The sequence below is a fragment of the Anser brachyrhynchus genome, assembly GCF_964034855.1.
Source record: "Anser brachyrhynchus genome assembly, chromosome: 14".
NCBI classification, from domain to species: domain Eukaryota; kingdom Metazoa; phylum Chordata; class Aves; order Anseriformes; family Anatidae; genus Anser; species Anser brachyrhynchus.
In genome coordinates this window covers 12,125,221-12,146,998 of record NC_137709.1, presented here as the reverse complement: position 1 = coordinate 12,146,998, position 21,778 = coordinate 12,125,221, and the positions used below count along the sequence as shown (strand labels likewise).

General features: G+C 53.4%; 3 protein-coding genes across 5 annotated transcripts in view; 2 read left to right on the top strand and 1 right to left on the bottom strand.

The window, feature by feature from the left end:
* Nucleotides 1-5,560: 5,560 nt before the first annotated feature.
* Nucleotides 5,561-14,968, bottom strand: ZMAT2 (zinc finger matrin-type 2). Its single transcript, XM_080555922.1, has 6 exons — nucleotides 14,852-14,968; nucleotides 12,050-12,143; nucleotides 11,401-11,524; nucleotides 10,075-10,148; nucleotides 7,974-8,119; nucleotides 5,561-6,399 (listed from the first exon to the last, which is right to left on the bottom strand). Exons 1-6 carry the CDS (start codon nucleotides 14,867-14,869, stop codon nucleotides 6,256-6,258), a joined length of 600 nt encoding a protein of 199 aa, XP_080412048.1. The 5' UTR covers nucleotides 14,870-14,968; the 3' UTR covers nucleotides 5,561-6,255.
* LOC308177975 (histidine--tRNA ligase, cytoplasmic-like) lies at nucleotides 14,950-20,652 on the top strand. Of its 2 annotated transcripts, XM_080555916.1 has the most exons (12): nucleotides 14,950-15,117; nucleotides 15,200-15,319; nucleotides 15,881-15,976; nucleotides 16,775-16,900; nucleotides 17,187-17,294; nucleotides 17,489-17,587; nucleotides 17,916-18,009; nucleotides 18,219-18,346; nucleotides 18,438-18,680; nucleotides 19,479-19,595; nucleotides 19,878-20,024; nucleotides 20,172-20,652. In XM_080555916.1, the coding sequence occupies exons 1-12, from the start codon at nucleotides 15,007-15,009 to the stop codon at nucleotides 20,226-20,228; spliced, it is 1,446 nt and encodes a 481-aa protein (XP_080412042.1). In that variant the 5' UTR covers nucleotides 14,950-15,006; the 3' UTR covers nucleotides 20,229-20,652. The 2 variants fall into 2 exon arrangements, with proteins under 2 accessions (XP_080412042.1, XP_080412043.1); XM_080555917.1 differs by lacking the exon at nucleotides 15,200-15,319.
* HARS1 (histidyl-tRNA synthetase 1) overlaps nucleotides 20,644-21,778 on the top strand; it is a 15,240-nt gene continuing 14,105 nt past the window's right edge. The window contains exons 1-3 of one of the 2 annotated variants that reach the window (XM_080555913.1): nucleotides 20,714-20,798; nucleotides 20,944-21,033; nucleotides 21,172-21,293. Coding sequence is in view for 1 of the 2 variants with exons in the window: in XM_080555912.1 (XP_080412038.1) it covers nucleotides 20,715-20,798; nucleotides 20,944-21,033 (174 nt within the window). In the remaining variant the exon portion in view is untranslated. Of the gene's footprint in view, nucleotides 20,799-20,943; nucleotides 21,034-21,171; nucleotides 21,294-21,778 lie in introns of both variants that reach the window. The other variant, XM_080555912.1, reaches the window with a different exon arrangement.

The window sequence follows — 21,778 nt, the reverse complement described above, 5'->3', positions numbered from 1 at the left end:
AGGAAAGTAAGGGTGGGCAGTGGTAAGATGCTTGCATGGGAGAATGGAAGAGGCTTTGGGAAAGAGGCGATGATGCCTCTGCTCTATCAGGCACCAGCATGGCCATTCCTGGAATACTGCACACAGTGCCTGTGTCCGAAGTTTTGTCAGAAGATTTAAAAATTATTAAAAGATTAAAAAAAAAAAAAAAGATTAAAGGCTTGGAAAAACTAACTTACAGGGAGAAGCTTAAGTGAAACTGCCTGAACTCTGTGCAGGAATAAGGAGGAGGAGGTTTGGTCATAGAGCCAGAGAGGTGTTACAAGGAGGAAATGCTGGGGACAAAATAATAGCTAAAGGCATACAAACCCATGACCTGAGCCAGACAACTTCATGCACTGGTCACTGTGAGGGGATCATGCTGTCCGGACTGATGATGGTGTTTGTCTCTTGGTGTCTGTAGAAGAGAAGATTTGGGTTCATCAAGCCGAGGTTCCCCAATGCATCAGGATGAAATGGAAAGATTGCTCCAGGGAAGAGGGGCTCAGGTAGACCTCACATCCTCTCCTCTCCTCTCCTCTCCTCTCCTCTCCTCTCCTCTCCTCTCCTCTCCTCTCCTCTCCTCTCCTCTCCTCTCCTCTCCTCTCCTCTCCTCTCCTCTCCTCTCCTCTCCTCTCCTCTCCTCTCCTCTCCTCTCCTCTCCTCTCCTCTCCTCTCCTCTCCTCTCCTCTCCTCTCCTCTCCTCTCCTCTCCTCTCCTCTCCTCTCCTCTCCTCTCCTCTCCTCTCCTCTCCTCTCCTCTCCTCTCCTCTCCTCTCCTCTCCTCTCCTCTCCTCTCCTCTCCTCTCCTCCCCTCTCCTCGCAGAGGGGTGGGAGTTGGGTTTGATGTTTCCTTGTCCTCTCCCCACACACATCGCCTTGCATCAATACCCAAACAACAAACGTGTGCCTGCATTTCTCCTCAAAGCCCTGTATCTCTGGGCTAGGTTGGCGGTTTCAGGAAGGAAAGGCAAAAAAAGGCACGTTCTCCTTGGTCCCCGCTTCTGTTTTGTGGCCTTCTGCTCCTACGGAGCCATCCTGGATCTCTGGGGATGCATCTCTGCAGAAGAAATCGCAGTTCTTCTAGTGCTGGACAGCTATGGGAATGTTTCCTGCTCCCAAGTGCCCCCCTCGCTTCTTTTTGTGTCCCCGCTCCCAGGACAGGGACCACCCCTACCTTCCCCCCGACCCCCTGCCAGGCCCTCTGAGATGCCCCCAGCATCCCTGCCCGCCCCAGGCAGCTCCCCACATCTTTCTCCTCCCGCCCCAGCCCTACTTCTTTCCTCCCTGTCGGGGAGATCAGTCGCTGAGGGTGCCGACGACGCGCAGCCTCCGACCCCCCCGGGAGGCTGGGGGTGGTGTTATGCTGCAAGAAGGCGAAGCTGCCATCAGCAGGCGCTTTGATCTGCAGACAATTACGGATGAGTGTAGGACCTCGCCTCATTCAGCCAATAAATAATGGAATTTGTGCGTTGACACAGACAGATTCCCCCAAACTGTCAGAGAAGGGGAGACAGGGAATGAGAGGCTGGGGAAGGGGAGAGGAGCAGGCAGGGAGGGAAGAGGAGGGCACGTGGGGAAACAGGGAGCGACGGCAAGGGAGAGGAGAGCGAGCTGGGGAGGCAGAGCTGGCGAGGGGAACAGGACGGGAAGGAGCCTGTGGAGGAAGAACAGCACGAGGGAGCACATATTTGTAGAGGGGAAGGAAAATCAGACAGGAGCTGTGGGTAGGAAGGGGGGTGATGCATACACAGCGGGCTGGAAGCAGGGGAAAAAATCTGGAGGCGGAAAAGAAAGAGAAGGAGGAACAAAGGCATGTCCGTGCCCCTGGGCTCACTGCTGCCTGGTGGATCACATGCTGCTGAGAGCAGGGACCATATTCCCACTCCGCAGAGGAGCTACGGCCCCCCGAGGCGCCCAGCACAGCCGAGCAGCACCAGCACACGTGGGATCCGGGCAGACGCTTCCAGCAGCAGAAATCTGCTCCGAGAGCACAAATCCCCTGAAGAGGTCCTGCGGATACCCAGTCCTGGTGCTCCCCTGCTCCTCCCCATCACTGCCCTTCTTCAGCCTGGAGCTGTTGGTTCTCCAGCTGATGAAGGTTTTTACTTAGCTTGCAATAAAGAAACAGCTCCCCTCTGCTCACGAGCCCCTCCACAGAGCCCACCAGCTGCATGCAGCTGCAGGAGCAGATCTGGTGGCATGGGGGAGCCACTGGGGCCACCTCCTTCCTCTCCTCTTGGAGCGCTCAAGAGCACCGTTGCTTCCCTCTTGGCCTAACGTGGCTCAGCCTTGAGCATTAAGTGTGTGGAGGATGGCCCAGCTTGCTCGGGTCTCCAGGACAAGCACCACCTCGGTGTAGGCATCCCCTGCTCCCTGCTTCCCATCTGGAAAATGGTGGCCTCCAAGCTCTGGATGGGAAGCAAACACCTCCCACCTCAGTGAAGCCCCCCCCACATCTCTGCCTTCCCCTACCGCAGTCTTCCGTCCCTTCTCTGGACACACTGGAGCCAGCCAGGGGTCCGACCCTCACCTTGCAGGTATTTAAGGTCTCCCCCGGGGACACCTCCTCCCCGTGGCTGAGGAAAGCAGGGGCAGGTTGAGCTAAGGCTGATGGAGCCTGGAAGGGGACACCGCTGGCCGTGCTGCCGTCTCGGTGGCTTCCATGGAACAGAGGGCACAGGCCCACCAGGATGGAGGTGGCGCTTAGCGAACAGGGTGTCCGTAGAGCTGGTGAGCTGCAGGCAGGCAGAAAGACCAGCTCCAGGGTGCTGTGGGGACGTGTCAGAGCAGGACGATTCAGCTGGTCAGTGCATGGGGCCGGGCTGGGAACCCCTTCTTCTGAATCTCTTCCCCAGTTTCCCTGATGTGGGGGAAAACCCTGGCATTTTATTGGGATAGTGGGAATGCTGGGCTGGATCTGGCTGCTGCTGCTCTTGTCCTGAACAGCGGCCTGGAGACAGCAACAGAGCCAGCCTTGCCCAGGCTGTGGCAGCAGAGAAGGCAGGGAGGAGGGTGCACAGCAGCCCCCCCGCTGCCTCTGAAGGTAGGAAGAAAGGGGGAAAGCAGCTTCATGCTGCATGTGGTGCTCAGCCCCTCCATAGCGCTTCAGCCCCCCCCTCCCCAGTAGGGGATCAGGGAAGAAGATATCTGTGAGAGAAGACATGGTGAGAGCAAGATGGATTTTTGTTTTCTCTGGAGTCTGCTGTGACGCCTGAGCGCTTCTCCAAACACTGCCATCAATATTTAATTGGCTGGAGCAGTAATAGGCAGGCTGAGGCTGACCGCAGCCCCCAGCCTGGCAGGGGCTGAGGTGCACACAGGTCTGGGGGGGATTCTGCACGCCGCGAGCAACTGCTCCACAGCCCAGGCAGAGCCTTGCACCCTCTGCCAGGTGCTGAGAGCAAGAACCAAGCTCCGAACACAGAGACATGAGACAGGTTATGGCAGGCTGAGTATGAGAGCCATAAAAATCGCCTCTCCTTCCTCCACCAGCTCCTGGTTGGCCCACTTTTAACCTGGGGAAGAGCTACACCAAAAGGGGCTGCGGGCAGGGCGAGAGTGAAGCGGGAAGCAGCGGGCACGGAGCAGCTGGGCACCACTTGCTGATGGCAGGGAGCAGGCCAGAGAGCTGCAGAGCTGAGACCTACCCAGACAAAACCCTAAGATCTGCAAGGGTATGTGCAGCACCAGCAAGAGATGAATAGTGCTAACGAAGAGCCAAGGACTATCCTGCTCCCGTGCTGGGGGCAGCGAGCAAAGTGTTAAAGAGTCCACAGCAGCACTGCGCAGTGGTGGGAGCGAAGGGTTAACACAGAGCGCGCAGAGAATGCTATCCGTCTCTTCTCTAAATATTATTTCCTCCCATGAAACCAGCTTTTCATCCTTGGCTAGAGGCAGCTCCTGCTGCTGGGAATCCGGCAAGAGCTTGTATCTGCTCCTGCACACGCCAGCGCTCCCAGCAAGCGGGCGGACAAAGCCGCGCTCCCCAGGGGCAGCACTGGGGCCGCAGCGGCAGCGCGGAGATGCTGGCACCGGGAGGAGGGTGCTGGGCCCGGGGCTGCAGATGGCCTTGGGCTTGAGGTTAGGGATCAGGCTTTAGCAGAAGGCTGGGAAGAATCTCTTAAATCGTCTCCCACCCCCCTGTACTGCAGAGGGATTTCCTTCCCCCTCTCCCAAGCAAGGGGCAGGGTGGTGGGGAATTGCAAGTAGCGGCAAGCTGAGGGGCCGAAAGGCTCAGTCAGCCCCAGCCAGGCTCTGACCCAGCGAGGAGGGGAAGGCACGCAGGAGCACCTCACCCCTTGGGGGGCTGCGTGCACCATAGGGAAAACAAGGCAACAAACTGGGAAAGCTGAAGGGTGCGGTGCAGCCTCTGCCCTTTCCCGAACCAGGCTCTACTGGACCACAGCACAGCTCAGAAGCATTTGTCCAAACTTAATTCAGGCTGCAACAAGGGGCTGGGTGTCTGCAGGGCTGGTGGCTGGGATAAAATGGCTGCTACTAAATCTTGTCTGAAACAACCTAAACTTCTAATGTGTATGAAATGGAACCACAGCAGCGTCCCTTTGCTGCCCCAGAGGGCACAAAGGCACAGGCGTCTTCTCTCTCCCATTCAGCTGGAGCCACGTGCTGCAGTCTGAGCAGTGCTGGGTACGTGGCTGGAATGAAAGTCGCCTTGCAGCTGAAGTGCTTGGGGAGTGTTTGCTGAAGTCAAAGGATTGCCAAGTTAAAAGGGTCAAACCTCCAAGGACAGTTGTATCTGAGTGGCTATATATCATTTCAATAGCATCTTCAACGGGGATTATAATCTGAATTGAAGTGGAAAGACCCGAGGCAATGAAGCTGTCAGCAGTCTAAGATTAAGGAATTAAAACAGCAGCAGAGCATTACACGATTTGTTCTAGATGTATTAGAAAGAGCAGGCTAAACGCACTTCAGCCTTCCTTGGGTCAGAAATTTCATAAAAGTACAGAGAAGGGCAAGAACGAGGATCTCATCAATATACATAAAAGAGAGAGGGAGCGAGACAGAGCTATGAAAACCCAGCCACGCAAAATGTAAATCCTAACTGGAGACGGAAATGAGTCACACACGGTTTGACTGAAGTAAATAAAAGCAGAAATAAAGTGGATTTAGGGGAGGGCAGAGGTGAAATGACACTGAAAGCCAGTAGGCAGGGTAAAAGCGCCCCTTGATATATGAAGGCTGGTAAATTCTGGAATGCAGCCCAGTCTGCTCTTGGATTGCCTAATGGAAATGCAGGTCCCCAGTGTTGTCCACACCTCCCTTCCCTCTCCCAGTTTCTTACATGCCCCTCCAGAACTACTTTAAAATGCAAAAAATGGCAGCAGCTGCCTACACAGGGGAGCTGGCGGCTGAGCAAGTACCCGCTCAGGGAGAGGGCAGACAAGCCCTACCTTTGCATTTTCTGAGGGCCCCAGAAGACTACCACTAGCTTTGTACACCTCAGGAGACATCAGCAACTTTTCTCAATGGGAGGCAGAAGCTCTCAAAACAAAGAAGGAATAAAACTCCCACCAACGGGCCAATTAAAACTATCAGTTTATTTTGGGCAAATTGTGCACACTGTTTTTTCATTTGCTCTACCCTAGATCAGTCCTGGGGAGGAATTCCTCCCTTGGATCAGAGATATCAAAGTTATGGCACAAAACACAAGGAAAAACAGGGAAGTATCCCTTACAGATAAAATACACAGGAAAAGTTTCAGCAACCCAGGCTCCATGCAGCCCCCAGCTCTGCTTCAGCACAACTCGTAAAGATTCAGGCTGTACAAACCAGCACTGCTCACTCACTATGGCACAATTCCTTCAGTTACATGATCCAAAAAGCAGCTGAATCCCTCTCTGCACCTTAAACACATGACCTCAAAACAATGATGCCCAGCTGACAATTAAAATAATTCTGAACAATGCCATCTGTACAGAACTGCTGCACTTTATTGACAGTAAAATGTACCCAGCAGAACATTTCCCTGCACACACAAGGCCAAAGAGCATTGATGAGCAGCCAGATCTAGGACACAGAAGGAGATGGGAAGCTAATGACAAGTGGAGCTTGTTCTGCAGCACAGGTAGAGCATGGAATCACTTTTCGACTCCTCCGGCCAACTTCTACTGGGAGATTTACATACAAGTCCTCAGTCAAGTCTTTAAAGAATTATCCAGAGTCTCCTGGGTAAAAACAATCTGTTTTAACAAAGAGGAGAGTCCAGAGCTGCTCAGTGATTCTTTTTGGTTGAGCCGAAACCAGAGAAACCCATCACAGCTGCCATTTCATCATCCTCTTCAAATGTCAAATCTTCCTCCGCCCTCCTTTTCTTCTCTCTCTGCTTCTCCTTCTTGTAGGCTTTCGCCTTTTCCTCCTGCAGCAAGGAAACGAACAGTAAAATAACTTGAATCTCCTGAGCCAAGTAAGCTTTTGAGACACTGGGCACTGCAGTTCACCCAAGTTCTACCAACAGTACCCAAGCTGTACCTGAAGAAAGAAAATAGTCAGCAAACGTCCTGGTCTGCAGCCTTCCAGGAGGTTTCCCGCTGCCTACAGACCACTCACTTCCCACCCCAAGAAGGAAGTCACACGCAGAGGACGTAGCCAAAGAGAAGTGTTGTGAAATCATCAGCTCTCGCTTCCAAACATGTCGGAGGTTTCACCTGGAATCCACGCTGAGGCAAGAAGGGGCTGTTCGTAAAGCAGGAGACATTTCCAGTGTATGATGCCCCGTTCCAACGGCTGTAACGCTGAATGTCACTGCCTGTTGGCTTTCAGCGCGGCGGAGTGACAGCTGCTCTTTGGAACAGAAGTTGAGCTCTAAGTGGCTTTGGGGGTTTTGGCATCAAAGAGTTTGCACTGCGCTAATCAAAGCGTTTTGCTCTGTAAGGATCACAAGCCCTGGAACGGCGCCAGGCTTGTACTGGGCGACACACAAGTATGGCTTCACCTCCCAACTTAGCAACTGAGCCTGCCATTCCCATCTCCATCTACTGCTCTGCAGCTATTGAAAACAGCCAGGCCCTGGAGAAAGCTACACCAAAAGCTGCTGCTAATTTCTTTGTTGCCACGCATTGACTGACAGTAGCTTTTCAACCCACAGCATGCCCTGCGCTGCAGGGGCATTCCTCTTCTGCCTCCCCCAGACAGATTAGCCTCAGCAGCACCGAGGCCTGCTCGAGAGCAGAGCACAGGGCTGCTCGAGTGCCAGGACTTGCGCGGGATCCCAGCAGAGCACCCCTGCTGTGAAGCAAAGCTCAGAGCTTGGGCAGGGAGACTCAAACAGGCAGCAGTTTTTAATGCTTGTTTTTTCACGTGACTGCTGATGAAGGAGAAGCATGCACAGAAGCTCCTCAACTGTCAGAACATTGTCAGTTGTTTTTCAAATAAATTTGATCGTCATTTCAGGGAACTGGCACCTAAGCCCAGGTTTAAGAGGAATCCGGCACCTTTCACTGCCCCACACACACACAGACACACACGTCACAGCACAGCACGCTGCTCACAAAACCCTTCCACGCCTGGGGAGGGCGCACAGAAGCAACACGCTGCACACAGGAGGAATCCCAGCAATCCCCAGAACCACGTCACACCTCAGGAACTTACAGGTCTGCTTATCAGAGCACAGAAGAACAAACACAAGTAATGGGACACAAAACAGGTGCACTGCCAGGGCTGTGCTACACTCTCAGTAGAAACTTTCAGTGTCAAAAATTATCCTTACACACAAGGAGAAGAAAGGGATTTCCAGGGAGAGCAACAATTAAAAATAATAATAATAATAAATTAAAAAACAAACAAACAAAAACAAAAAAACAAGCAAACAAAACCCACTCAGAGCAGCAGATGAGAAGCCCACACTAGCTAGTACAAGATTAGGAACCAGGGCTGCCCTCCTCAGGAAACACATTCCTTGGGGGGTTCCACTTCATCAGCTGTCGCCCTTACCTCCTCACGGAGTTCCTTCATCCTCTCCTCAAAGTCATAGTCTTTCTGTTTCTCCTCCATCTTCTTCTTGTTCACCTCAAAGCGCTTCTTCACCTGGTCCAGCGTGGAGCGCTCCACCCGCATGGACATGCCCAGATTTCTCTGGTCTGGAGGAACAGAGCCAGCCGCGTTCAGCAACATCATTAGCCTTTAAAGGTCTGTACGTAGCCCCTTTCTCTGATCCCCATTTAAGTACGTGAGCATGGCATCCCATCACCACTCAGCACAGTCTCCCAAATCCCTGAGCAGCAGCGCCCAGCACTGTATTGTACGACTGCCCAGCCTTCAGGGGTTCCTCTCCACACCGTCTCTACCCACGGACATGCCAGGTAATTCACACCCAGCCTGGGGAGTCTGACTGAGCAATGCCTCCTCCCAGAGAGGCATACACTTTCCGCCCTCATTTAGTCCCACACTGTTGCATGGATTGGGACTTCTTATGTCAGAGGGGATTAGGGAGGATTTAGGGAGATTTTAGGGGATACAATAACCTAAACCAGTCACTGACTACAGTGATCCTTTTATTATTTGTAACAAGGAAAAAGATGCAACCTTTTCTTTTAAGGTTCTGTATGAGGGTGCTCCCCATCATGCTGGTGTTCTGACACTTCAAGGAATTTAAGCTTGGGTCAGGGAAACAATGACTGGAGTGTTGAAAAAGGAGTCAGAAGAAAACTGCCAAGCTGTTTTTTCTCAGCTGTGGGACAAACCAAACAAGTGGCTTTCAGTAAGATCCTGATTACACAGCACATTTCTAACTAAAGCAAAGACATGAAGTATTAAGACAGGCCTCCGATCCAGTGGCTGTTTAGAGCAGATTCCCAGGTTTCCACTCATAAGTGAGCCCAGTGTGAAAGGGCCACCCCCAGCCATGTCTCCAACCCACGCTGCCCGGTCGATCCAAACAGCCTGCTGACTCCAGTAACTGGGCACACTTTTGTCCCGGGGATGCAGCAGCACCAGGGAGCTCAAACTACACGCTGGTACCTAGCAAGAATGCTGCCAGAACAAGCAGGTTGCAGCCAGATCTGTGGGCTGGATCAAAAGCTCCCAAACTGTAAATTGCATTATACCATAGAGCTATGCCCCCTTCCAGCCCCAGCTCAACCCTTCATCGCAGGACCACGCACAAAGATGTAGCAGTTATTTCAGATTCCAGATTCTCTCATACAGACTTACTGCTGACCCCCTCACATGTCAGACAAAGCGCTTCTTTGTCATCCTCCCATTCACATAAAAGTACAGGGCTTTCATGCAATGGCTTTTCATTTCCAAGCTATAGAAAACTTTCCTTGACTACGCTGCACTACTGTCCTCTTACTCAAGGTAAACATACTAAAGATATAGGCAAATCAACAAGGACCTCTTCTCTTGCCTTTTATCTTAGGATAACTTACCTGCATGATCACAACAGTGGAGAGAAGAACCAGAAATCTGTGGGCTTTATACTTTGCACTCTGGAGATCAGACTATGTGTGATCACACCTGAACAGCTGTACAGGACACGGCAACTCTGGGGTCATCCTATCCCACCCCGGTCTCTGCTGTACTTCAGCAACCCACAGCCTCCATCCTTGTAATCTCTTGATTCAAAGCCCTGGAGCTCAGAGACAAGCTAGTTCTGAGCTTCATACTCTGGTTCTACAAAGAGAAGCTTACGATCCAAAAATAGGCTAGTCCCACACCTTTTACTTTTCTAAGAACTGCTTTAAAGTTTCATTGCTGTTAAAAAACCTCTCTTGAGATTTTCAGAGGAGACATCAGGATTTGCTGACCCTGAGCTTCTTGCAGTGCAGACTCTCAGAGTGGGGAAAACACTTCCACCTTACCAGACACTTACTATTTCTTCCAGCCTTATTCCACCCAAATAGTCCACCAACTTGGAGAGATTGCCATGAGATACAGGCAACATCTCCATAGCTCTCACAGTAAAACCTGCCTATACCCTGATCTCATTTTAATCCATGTATGAATGTTCAGAACTCAGAAACAGGTGATGCACGAAGGGAACAGCCCAGAGAGTTGCACCAGCCCCCCAACAATGCAGAAAAATTATCCTTACGTTTTTTGCCATTGATGTGATCCAAGAAGTTAATGGAGTCTTTCACCACACAGTCGCATACATTACAGTAATACCTGGCAGGAGAGAGAGAGAAAACATGAACTCCAAAGCATGAGACAAACCTCATCTCACAGAACAACTATTTGAGATGATCTAAAATTCAAAATCTCCATATCATTTGGACCTATTAGTTGTAACTCAGACCGCTGCTCTAGCCTAAAATCAAACTAGTCTGATACCGCAAGTCCTCATTGGAGGTACTGAAACAAGCACAGCCCCAGCATTACAAGAAGTAACACCCACTGGGTTACCTGGGCTCAGAGCCCCTGAGTGATCAGGCCTTTGTTTGGGACATAGCCCCACTACCCAGGGCAAGGGGGAAGCTACCTCTGTCACCGAGAGCCTTGGTGAAAGGACACATGCAAGGCCATATGCCAGATTTACAGAGCCACCCGACTTAACATCTGGAGTTACCAACCCTGATGCTTATGCCCCTCTGACAGAGGACAGAAACCAAGACATGAGCTGATCTGCAATGACAGCAGTCATGGCATCTTCCCCTTCCAGTTGCAAAGGACAGGGGGAGGGTTGGACTCTGTGACCCCCCAGTGCTGCCCTCCTCCATGCCAAGACTGGCCACCAGCCCAGGTTTCCACCTCAGCTCCTGACTGCAGCCCACTGAAGGCTCTCACCTGGCTGCACGGTGAGCCTTCCCACGCCTATCACCTCACAGAATCATCCCCCTGCTTTATAGAGCAGTGCTTTCCACCCACCTTAACAGCTAATGCAGAAGCCCAGCCATGGCCTGCATTTCGATCCCTGGATGCTGCACCTCCCTGGCATTGCTGGCTATTAGGCTATGATCCCGAGACACTTAGGATGGCTTTGGATGTGCTAAGAATCCTTCTAGCCTTCGGCCAAACATGATCTACACAAATAGTGGCCAGATGCCATTCCTAAGGAGAGGTATCTGGATGTTTCTCCCACTCCCAGTGCTCAGACATCGTATCAACTGCAGATAGTGCCTCACTGCAAGAAGGCCTCCTGGCTAACAAAACCCAAGTGGGCAGCAGAGATCTGCCTCAACTGCTCCTACAGCAGGGCAAAGCAACACTGGTACCAAGCAAGAGCATCAGAAGGGGCTCAGCCTGCTGCTTCTCTTCCATACTTTATCCCAGAAGACACAGTTTCGGTGCAATTCAGTGCAGCACAGCTCAAACACTGGAGGAGAAATCCCCACCACTCCTCTGTAAGGGCTCACTGCTTTATCACAACCCCCTGTCTTATCAACACAACTCAGACTCCAACAGAAAGACCATAACCTACCCTCCCATCTCTGATTGAGGGGTAGTTTTGGTGATGACGATGGTTTTCCCCAGCTTTGATTCCAGGTCCACTTTGTAGTCTCGGTGCCGCAGAAGTTCCCTTTTGACGGGCTGAGCTGGTTTGCCTAAAACATAAGCAAAAATACTAAGTATTTGTCAGAAAAGGTCAAGCTTTACCTGCTGGATTTTACATTGCCCTTGATGAAGAGGAGCCTATTGGGAACCTGTAAACTATGTGATTCATGCAGAAATTGCACTTGGGGAGGGGATTTGGTTGTTTTTTGTTCGTTTTGTTTTTGAAGTCAGTAAAAGATATCATTTCCTCCTCATTACGTAAGCAAAAACTAAGACTATTAAGCAGGTAGATCTGACTTGGGTCATGCTCTCAGATCTTCCCATTTCCAGTGGCTGATTATCCCTCTCCCTCCATAAAGAATAGGCCAGAGACAAAGAATCTCAGTAATTACATCTATAAAAAAATACATATCCAGTGGCTAGCACAGGAAAAAGGATAAGAGCAAGCAGCCTTGAACTGATGCTATTTCCCTTTGGGATTTCACTTCTAGCTGCTTTGTCACCCAAAGCTCAGAGGATTTGGACAATTCACAGCCAAATGAGCAAAGCTTGCCTGCAGCCAGTACACTACCCACCATCTTTCTTCTCTCTCTCCTCTGTGAGCCGCTTCTCTGCAAGTTTCTCATATTCATCTTTGTCCCACTTTCGACGGAAGTCCAAGTTCTTAGTCTGAGAAGGGAACAAAGTGCATTAACATCTGTTACACAGTTTGACTAACTCTAAGAGGAGAATGGGGAAAGAAATGGAATCATTTGGCTTCTGTAAATTAGTAAATTAGGGGCACTACATTATATTCCTGTGTCATCTGTTTTCATATCCCGTAACTAAGGATGGAGCTTAAGAGAATACTCAGCACGCCTATATCTACTTCTTCTAGGATTTCAAAGCACTGAGCAAAGTAATGAGTTTATCTTAATAGTTCCTGAGAAGATCACCCATCTCTTCCCTCCAAAAAACAGAGGCAAATGGCATTTAAACTGATTGATCCAAGACCATACAAGTGCTACCTGATGAACACAGAATAGTCGTTAGCAGATCATACGTGATTCTTCCAAAGCTGATTAAATTTCAGTTGCAAATAGCAGATGAGGAAGCCATGAAATACAACACGAGCTATAAAGGCTTTGATTAAGATGCAGGAATACAGAAAGATGTGTATACCTGCTCTCAAAGACATCAGCAGTATGTCAACAGGTTATAGGAATCAAGGCACTGAGTTTGATATTAAATCACAGGAACCAGTATGAGTTTTTCACGTAAGACAGGAATACAAACAAACAAGAAAAAAAAAAAAGCTCTGAAAACTCCAAATGTCAAGCCAGGATGGGGAGATACCAGGAAAACATCTGTATGAAACACACCATAAGCTGTCCTGCTCCTGTACCTCCCCATCTCAGTCAAGCAGGGAAGGGAAGAAGCATCTCTGAGGTAGCCTGGCCCTTAACCAGCCCCCCAGAGCACACTAAGCTGTCAGTGACAGGACAAACTGGGTGGGAAAAAAAGAGCAGAATTCAGGTAAAGTTGGCAACAAATAAAGACAAAGACTGGGGTAAAAGTCCCCTCCGGAAAGAACCGTCGCCAACGCTGAGGGCAGAGGTGACACGACAAGAATCCTTTCCTTTCCCCTCTATTCACGCAACAGCTTGAGGCAGCCCCTTCCCCATGTCAGGCTGGAATGCAACAAGGGCCACAAGCCCCCACGCCTGTCTCACAAATTGGATGCTTCTTTACTTTCTTACGAAGAAAGCTCTCAAACAGCGAGAAAGCTGCATTTCACTCAGAGTAGCAGTGAGAGGCTCCCAGCTTCATATTAAAAAAGGATGGATGTATTTTAAAACACCTCCGGGAAAAAAGGGCCCACACCCACCCACCGCCTTCTCCGCTCAGCCAAATCAAGAATCCAATCACAATCCAAAGAAAATAAATCCCATTTGAAGCTTTAGCAGCAGCACAGTCATTTAACGTTTTCTCCTCTGGCAATCCTTCAAATGGAGTGAACAACTACTGATAAGAATGAAAATGCCTTAGGGAAGCGTAGAAAAATTCTCATTTATTCCCAGAGCTTCTTAAGCACTTTAAGCATGTCATAACAGGTTTTATTAACTACCCTGAGCAAAAGAAAAGAAAATATCACAGAGTGTAAATTAATGTTTTAGGGTATTTTCCAGAATCAAGATCCTCCCGCATGCCAGCGCATTATCACAAATCATAGCTGGTCGGAGCCCCAAGAGAAAGCAACTTACTTGCTGCTTCACTCTCCTCTTATAGCAAAAGGGAAACTGCTGCTTTCTCCCCAGTGCCAGCACAACGGAACAAACCAAACCCAGCTCTGAGCTGGGCATCTTGGTTAGACAACATCCAAAGGAGCCTCTCTGAATTGGCCTGGTGGAGGTGAAGGCGGCTGCGAGTCCCTGAATCTTTTCTGCTCTGGGTGACAGGTAGTATTTCCCAAGTAAGTTACAACAATTAAAAGATCAAAGTGCCCTCCTGTGCGCTGCGGACATGGAGCCCGTCTGGGCTGCCCAGTATCAGTGGCAAAGCCTATATAAGAATCTCAAGCCCAGCTCTAAGTCATGTGAACACAAACAGGAGTTGGACTCGATGATCCTTACTGGTCCCTTCCAACTCGGGATATTCTATGATTCTGTGAAACCCCAGCAGCTGAAAATAAAGCACAGGCCCCACCTCATTCCCTGGCAGACATCCTGCTCCTTGTGCCCTCTCGGCTTTGCTTGCTTCTCAGCAAGTGGCTTCAAACGAAGGGAAGATTTGCCAAGGAAGCCCAAAAACACAGCCCTGTGGTGCTGACAGCCAGTCGCTATTACTCGAGGTGAGAGCCAGGCTGGTTTGAACCAGGCAGGTTACACAAACGGGACCCACCTCGCATTCCCAACACCAAACCCTGCAGGATCCAGGCGGCAAGACCTCGCCGCCCCGTTACACGAACTGAGCAACGCCACTAAAGTAACCGGGTCACTCGGGAGCTGCCGCGGCCACGGGAAGGACAGAGGGGCAGCAGGCAGAGACTCCAGCACCACACCGTGCCGGCCGGCCGCCCATCTCCCGGGGGAGCCCAACAGCAGCAGGGCAGGAGGGGAGGGGAAGGGGAGGGGAAGGCGGGCGCTGCCCCCAGGCCCCGCGGGCTGCTCTCCTCCAGGGGCCGCCCGGGGCACGACTGGAAAGCAGGGGGCTCTCCGGGGGCTCTCCCAGGCCCTGCACGGGGCCGCTCCCCCCCATTTTAGCCCTGCAGGCGCGGAGGTCTCTCAGGACCCCCTCCCCCCGCATACCCCCGGCCGCCCGCCCGCGCACCCCCGAGGGGCCCGAGCCCGGCCCGGCAGCCCCGGGGGCGGCCCCAGGAGCCGGCGGCCCGCACCTACCCCGCTGCCCGACGCCATGTTGCGGGTGCAGGCGACGAGGCCCCGGGAACTGTCGCGCCGCCCGCGCCGTAAAGCGCTGCGGATCCGCCCGGCCGCGGCAGCCCCGCCCCCGCGCCGCCCGCCCGCCGCCGGAGCTCCGCGGCCCCGGAGCCGCCATGTTGCGGCTGCGCCTGGCCGCCGCCGCCGCCTGGTGCTCCGCGCCCCGCCGGCCCCTCTCCGTGTCCCCGCGGGGGCTGGCGGCGGGCTCGGCCCTGAAGACGCCCAAGGTAACGGCGGGGCGCGGGGGCGGCGGGGCCGGGCCGTGCCGTGCCGTGCCGTGCCGGTGCTCAGCTCTCCGTCCCGCGGCAGGGCACCCGCGACCACCCCCCCGCGCAGGTGGCGCTCCGCGACCGGCTCGTCGGCACCGTCGTGGCCTGCTTCAAGCGGCACGGGGCGGCCGCCATCGACACCCCCGTGCTGGAGCTGCGGGTGAGGGGCACAGCCGGGCTGGGGCCGACAGGGGGGACCCCAGCGGCTCGGGCTCGGGCTGCCGTGCGCCCCCCCGTGAGGCCCGGAGAGGGCTGCGGGTGCCCCCGGCATCGCCGCTGGGGTCGGGGCTGAGGGGGGGCAGCTCCGCTTTGGGGCCGCCCCAGGGAGGAGGATGTGTCCCCCAGAGCTCCCGGCTCCGCTGCTGGGGCTGCGGGAGCACCGCCGTGGGGCTGGGGCACACTTCCATCCCCTGCTCTCCTTCAGGGGAACCTCAGCCTGTTCCCTGCCCTTCTTTACTTTCCGGGCTGAGGGACCCCAGGAAGATGGGGAAGGGCATGCTGCTCCTGCCCTGCAGAACCCAAGGCCTCCTCACAGTGGTTTCAGCCCTGGGGAGAAAACAAAACAAAACATCCCCCCTAAATGACTCCTCGCAAGGAAGCTGTGGGTTGGGTTGGACTAACTGCTTGGGACATCAGGCTCCATTGTCTGTCCTCTATGCTGGGCACCCTCTCGCTGTCCTTTGCCTCCTCTGACAGTCGCTCTTTTTTCGCTTCTCCCTAGGAAACGCTGATGGGGAAGTACGGAGACAACTCAAAGCTCATCTATGAGCTGCAGGATCAAGGTGGAGAGCTGCTGGCCCTGCGCTACGACTTGACTGTATCCTGCAGTAGCCTCTACCACACACTCGTAGTACATGTCTTTGGTGGCAGGGACGGTGACAAACTGAGGTCTCTGCCACCCTGCCTAGTTTAAAGGTGTTAGGTGGATCGTCCTTGTCCTCACCTGTCTGCAAATCCCAGCTTTTTCCCATCAGGATGAACAAAACCTCCTTCCCTCTGGACATTGGACGTCCCATCTGGCCTTTTATCAGCATGGCCCCTGCCTCAAATCACCTCCCAGTCAGTCCAGTATCTGCAGCAAAGCTGCCCTTTCTTCCCTACTCTGTGGCCATGCATCAGTATGCTCCACACTACTGGTTGTACCTCGTGCTTATTACGGTCCCCACCTCTGTGCCCTCTTGTCCTGGCTGTGCCACGTTTCCAGTGCTGTGGTACTTGTGAGAGAGCAGCAATGTTTGCTGCACATACAAAGCAGGCATCCATCCTGGGGCGGCTCCATCTCCACGCCTCACCTAAAAGCTCTCTTCTTTATCATGTGCACTATATGTTGAATTTTATCTGTATTGCACCTTACGAGAGCAAAGTGACCTAGTAAAGACCTGCGTTTGCAGGGTGCTGGCATACTGTGGTTAGGAAGGAGGGAATGGAGTTGTCCGTTTGCTAGAAGAGCACGTTGTTCTCAGGACAATGGTACTTGTTGTCAGCCAAGGTTGTTCTTCAGAGCTCTGTTGGGGGTCTGGGAGCAGAGTGAGATGAAGACAGGGAGCTTTGAGGTTCAGCTTTCTGCAGCTCAGAGGATCTCCCCATTCCTGTCCTTAACTCTTCAGTTCCCCAGGTGCCCTTCGCTCGCTACTTGGCAATGAACAAAATCACCAACATCAAGCGCTACCACATCGCTAAAGTGTACAGGCGGGACAACCCGGCCACGACCAGGGGCCGCTACAGGGAGTTCTACCAGTGCGTGAGTGTTGTGGCCTGCTGAAAGGGGAGCGGGGACAGGGCTGCTTGGGAGGACAGAGCTGGGAATTGGCGTGGACTGCTGGGTTATACCAACGGCCTGCGCTCAGCTGCGGGGCCAGGTGAGGTGCCTGGCTGAGCTGCGCCTGGAGCAGAGGCCCTGCGCAGCCAGCCTGGAGCTGGGGTAGCGCTGAAGCAGCGAGAATTCAGTGCTGCACAGGATGGCAGCTGAGAGCCAGATTTCAGCCACAGTCCAGCTACACCGGAGTCTGCCTCTAATTGTGCCTCAGGATTTTGACATCGCTGGCCAGTTTGACCCTATGCTTCCTGATGCTGAGTGCGTGAAGATAGTGCACGAGATCCTGAGTGACCTGCAGCTTGGGGACTTTCTCATTAAGGTGAGGTCAGAGCCTGGTGGTTTTCACACGCTTGCACCTTCTCTTCCTGGCTCCAGTGTGTTGTGGGATTGAGACACCAGCCAAAAGGCACACAGTCTTCAACAGCTGCAGCTTTTAGCATCCCTTGAGCAAGGGCAAGAGGAAACTGTGGTGGGACATCTTTCCTCAGCTAAGCATGCTTCTCCATTCCCCAGGTCAATGACAGACGAATTTTGAATGGAGTGTTGGCCGTTTGTGGCATCCCGGAGAGCAAGTTCATAACTACGTGCTCAACCATAGACAAGCTGGACAAGGTAAGCATTGTGCTCTCAGGGCAAATCACTTCCAGTCTTAGGGGCTGGACGGCTTTGGCTGGGCACTGTCATGGCTATTCTCATCACAATAATTAAGCCACTGGTGTTTGTAAAGGACTTGGAGAGCTCTTAGGCTGGTAGCAGTGGCCAAGAATAAGACATGGCAATTTCAATGATCTTAATTAATCCCTGTGAGATTGACACAGATCATTAGTGAAATTGCTCACCAAGAAGCATGTTATCTTACCTTGCACGTTGTGAATACATGGGATGGTGGAGATGGTGGGTGACGAGAGCATTGGCCAGTAGTGGATGTTTTGTTTTGTAGGTGCCCTGGGAGTACGTAAAGAATGAGATGGTAGGAGAGAAGGGGCTCTCTCCCGAGGCTGCAGATCGCATTGGGGAGTACGTCCAGCTTCACGGTGAGCACGGTGGGATGGAGCCCTTGTCCCTCCCTGCAGCCTGCTCCCTCGTGCTCCCAACAAGTGCAGCTGCTCTCTGCCAGGCCAGGCAGGGGCTGGCGTGCCCGGGGCAGGGATGGAGGGGAGCGAAGCAGCACGTGCAGCTGGCCGGGCCCATCGTTGCAGGTGCTGCTGTGCTGGCAGATGTGAGGCATGACTTGTTCCCGCAGGTGGCCTGGACCTGATCGAGCAGCTTCTCCAGGACCCGAAGCTGTCCCAGAACAAGCTGGCCAAGGAGGGTCTGGGGGATATGAAGCTGCTGTTTGAGTACCTGACCCTGTTTGGCATCACTGGGAAGGTGAGGAGGGGCGGAGGCAGGAGGGGGTGCTGCCCTGGTGTCTGGGCAGCCCCGAGCATGGCGCTGAGGGGGCTTCCCTTGTGTCCCACAGATCTCGTTTGACCTGAGCCTGGCGCGAGGCCTGGACTACTACACAGGGGTGATCTTTGAGGCTGTCCTGCTGCAGCAGGAGAATGACCACGTGGAAGATCTGGTCAGCGTTGGGAGCGTGGCCGGAGGCGGTCGTTACGATGGTCTGGTGGGGATGTTTGATCCCAAGGGACGGAAGGTGCCCTGTGTGGGGGTGAGCATAGGGATCGAGCGGATCTTCTCCATCCTAGAGCAAAGAGTGAAGGTAGGTGCTGCTGGCAGTGTGTCACATGGGGGAGGGCTCTAGGAAGCAGTCTGTTACTTACTACAGAGCTCTACAGTGTTCAAGAAGAAAGGATTTGGGGGGAGAGGGTGGTTCATCTCATGCCTGAGTGTCCATGCAGAAGATAGAGCCCTTTTCTCTCCTGTAGCTCATCAGGTTGCAGTCATGGGCAGCATTTTGTAGCAGAAACAATGGAAGTATAGACATCCCCTGACTTCTCATCCGTTCCCTGAAGTTTGTTCCCAAGTCACTTTAATTGTCTCGTGCTTGTGAAGCTTTCTGTCTTGGAGATTGTGAAATTATAAATTCAATAATATCTGTGGCACTCATTCTATAACAGGAAAGTCAGTTGGGAAATTTATCACCCTGCATTTATTTCTGAGCTTGTGATTCATAGTAAGTGAGGCTGAGGCAAAGTGTTTGCATCTGAAGAATCAAAAGATAGATTAGAAAGTGGTGTAGCTCTCATCTAGGATGGAGGAAAGTCAAGGTCCCACAGAAACAGCAGGACATGATTAGATAGTGTGTCAGAATGCAGGTGCACTGGAGGACTCATTAAACTTGCCCAGGCTGTCTTAACTGCGCACACTGAACCTTCTGAAAGGTTAGCCTTGCTCAATAATATTCACTGAATAGCAACGATCAGCCTTTAAATATTCTTGTTTTGGAGAGCTAACGGCTGAGGACTTAGGTCAAGTGAGATGACCTAGGTGAGCTTCTGCTGTGAGCTTCAGATTCCCTCTGAGCCAGTGACTTCCATGAGTGTGTCTGTCCCTGCAGGCTTCTGGGGAGAAAGTTCGAACGACTGAGACACAAGTGCTGGTGGCTACACCTCAGAAACACTTACTCAGTGCAAGACTGAAGCTAATCTCTGAGCTATGGGATGCAAGGATCAAGGTAAAGTAAGGATGTGGGCTTGGTGCTGTAAGTCGTCAGGGAGGGAGAGTCTCAGGGGGGAGCTGGACCAGCTAGACCAACTCCACTAGCTGTCTGTTCAAGACTGTGGCCTGCCTGAGATCTCGCAGGCAGAGAAGGAAGGCATCTGAGAGCACTAAAGCCAGTCGCTTGCTCCAGGAGTAATGAGGCGGAGTTCTCCATGCAGTTTCAGTGCCTGCAGTTTTGCTGCAAGATCCATCAGAGCGAACTTTGCATTGATGATTCACTGCTGCTTCTTTCTAGGCAGAAATGCTGTACAAGAAGGATCCTACACTGCTGAAACAGCTGCAGTATTGTGAGGACATGGGGATCCCTCTTGCTGCCATTATAGGAGAGCAGGAACTGTCAGATGGAGTTGTCAAGCTGCGAGATGTTGCAACAAGAGAGGAGGTGAGGAGAATGCCTTTCTACACTAGGTTTCAAAAGTGCTTCTAGCAATTGCTGAAAGGCTCTGGGTTTTCAGTCAGTGACAGTATTCTAATTGCGAGCTGTATCACGGACCTGGCAGATGACTGCTCCTCCTTGTTTGCCTTGTAGGTTGATATCCCACGAGGAGGGCTTGCCGATGAGATCCGAAGAAGGCTGGAGCCCTAGAATCGTTCTGTCCAGAGCTGCTTGACCGAACTGCTGCGCAGCTGGAAACCCCAGTGCCCGCTGATTCCTGCCGAGGTCCGGCCGCCCTCTGCCCACCTGCCAGGCTGACGGCAGCGCTGCAGCGGGCTGTGCCCGGAGGGAGCACGCGGGTTCTGAAATCACGGACACGGCGGGTTCTCTGAAATCACGGACACTGCGGTGCCCTGCTGACGGCCCCGAGGGGCAGGCCCCGCGTGTGGCGGCAGCGGGGGCCCTGCCACGTCCCCACAGCGGGGAGACCCGGGGGGACCCTGCCCGAAGGCCCCGAGCACCGGCTCTGGCCGGGGGCCGGGCGAGCCGCACACGCTGGGGGCACTGCTGGGGCGGGGCTGAGCCCCTCCGTGGTGTTTTTTTTATTAAAAAATAAAATAAAATGCAACTTGGAGAAGCGCCGCCTCCTGAGCTCCGCCCGGCGAGGCGCGGCCCCGGCAGTGCGCAGGCGCGGCCATGGCGGCGGAGGAGGCGGCGGCGGTGCGGGAGCAGGCGGAGGCGGTGCGGCGGCTGAAGCAGGACAAGGCCGAGCCCGAGCGGGTGCGGCCGGGCCCGAGGCGACCGGAGGGGGGCCGGGGCCGCGTGGGAAGGGCGGGGGGCGACGGGCGGCGGGGCCGGAGGCGCTCGGGGCGGGCTGCGGGCCGGCCTGGGGTAACCGCCGGCTCCCCTCTCCTTCCCTCCGCAGATCGCGAAGGAGGTGGCGAAGCTGCTGGAGATGAAGGCGCAGCTCGGGGGAGATGAGGGGAAGCACAAGTTCGTGCTGAAGACCCCGAAGGTAACGTCCCGCAGCCCACACGCTCGCCTCGCCCTGTGCAGGGCCGCCTCGTGCGGGTGCGGCCCCGGCCTGCGGGTGCTGAGCCTGGGCGTGCGGCACGGACCTGCCCCGTGCTCAGCCCCTTTTTGCTTCCAGCAGCGAGGCGACGGGAGAGGGGGATCAAAATAACCCCGGCAACACCAAACCCAGGCACCCTGCTAACCGAAAGCTTTCCAGTGCTTCTGTGGCAAGCCGACCACCAGCTGATAGGATCGATTTTGGTCAGTCTTTATCGTAGCTGCCCAGTGTGAGGTCTCCTCTCCGACTGGGTTCTTCTCTTTGAAGGGAGGTCATGACTTGCCTTGCTCCAGTGCTTTTAGGATTAGAACTTAAAATTTCTTGTAGTGCTGACCCCACTAGTGCCTGCAAACCTTGGCTCTCACAGATCAAGGATCCTCAGGCTGCTCCTGTTCCTGCTAACCTTGGCAGAGCGGGTAAAGCTGCTGCAGGCCGGGTGAGCACACAGCGCTGCGAAGTGCTCCAGGTGCCTGGAAGCATTGCCAGGAATGCTCGGAGATCTCATGGCTTTTGGTTTTGCCTTAGTCTGTAAGAGTGGGGTCATCCCACTTATGGAGCAGGTCTGGCCAGCTGCAGGCATCTCTCTGTCCTCTTCCAGCAGAACCCTTCCCTCAGTGGCAGCCCTTCAGTCTCCAAGTCTCCCTGAGAAGAGCGTTCATAATGCAATTTATGCTGAAGTTCTTTTTGT

Bases quoted from the DNA above. Each gene is read 5' to 3' on its own strand.
- ZMAT2 (XM_080555922.1), bottom strand. The intron at 11,525-12,049 runs GTGGGTAGTGTA...CTTATGTTTTAG, and splicing joins GGAGAGAGAGAAGAAAGATG to GCAAACCAGCTCAGCCCGTC. The intron at 8,120-10,074 runs GTAAGGATAATT...CTGTTCCTCCAG, and splicing joins TCACATCAATGGCAAAAAAC to ACCAGAGAAATCTGGGCATG.
- LOC308177975 (XM_080555916.1), top strand. From the start codon at position 15,007: ATGTTGCGGCTGCGCCTGGCCGCCGCCGCCGCCTGGTGCTCCGCGCCC. The intron at 17,588-17,915 runs GTAAGCATTGTG...TTTGTTTTGTAG, and splicing joins CCATAGACAAGCTGGACAAG to GTGCCCTGGGAGTACGTAAA. The intron at 19,596-19,877 runs GTAAAGTAAGGA...GCTTCTTTCTAG, and splicing joins TATGGGATGCAAGGATCAAG to GCAGAAATGCTGTACAAGAA.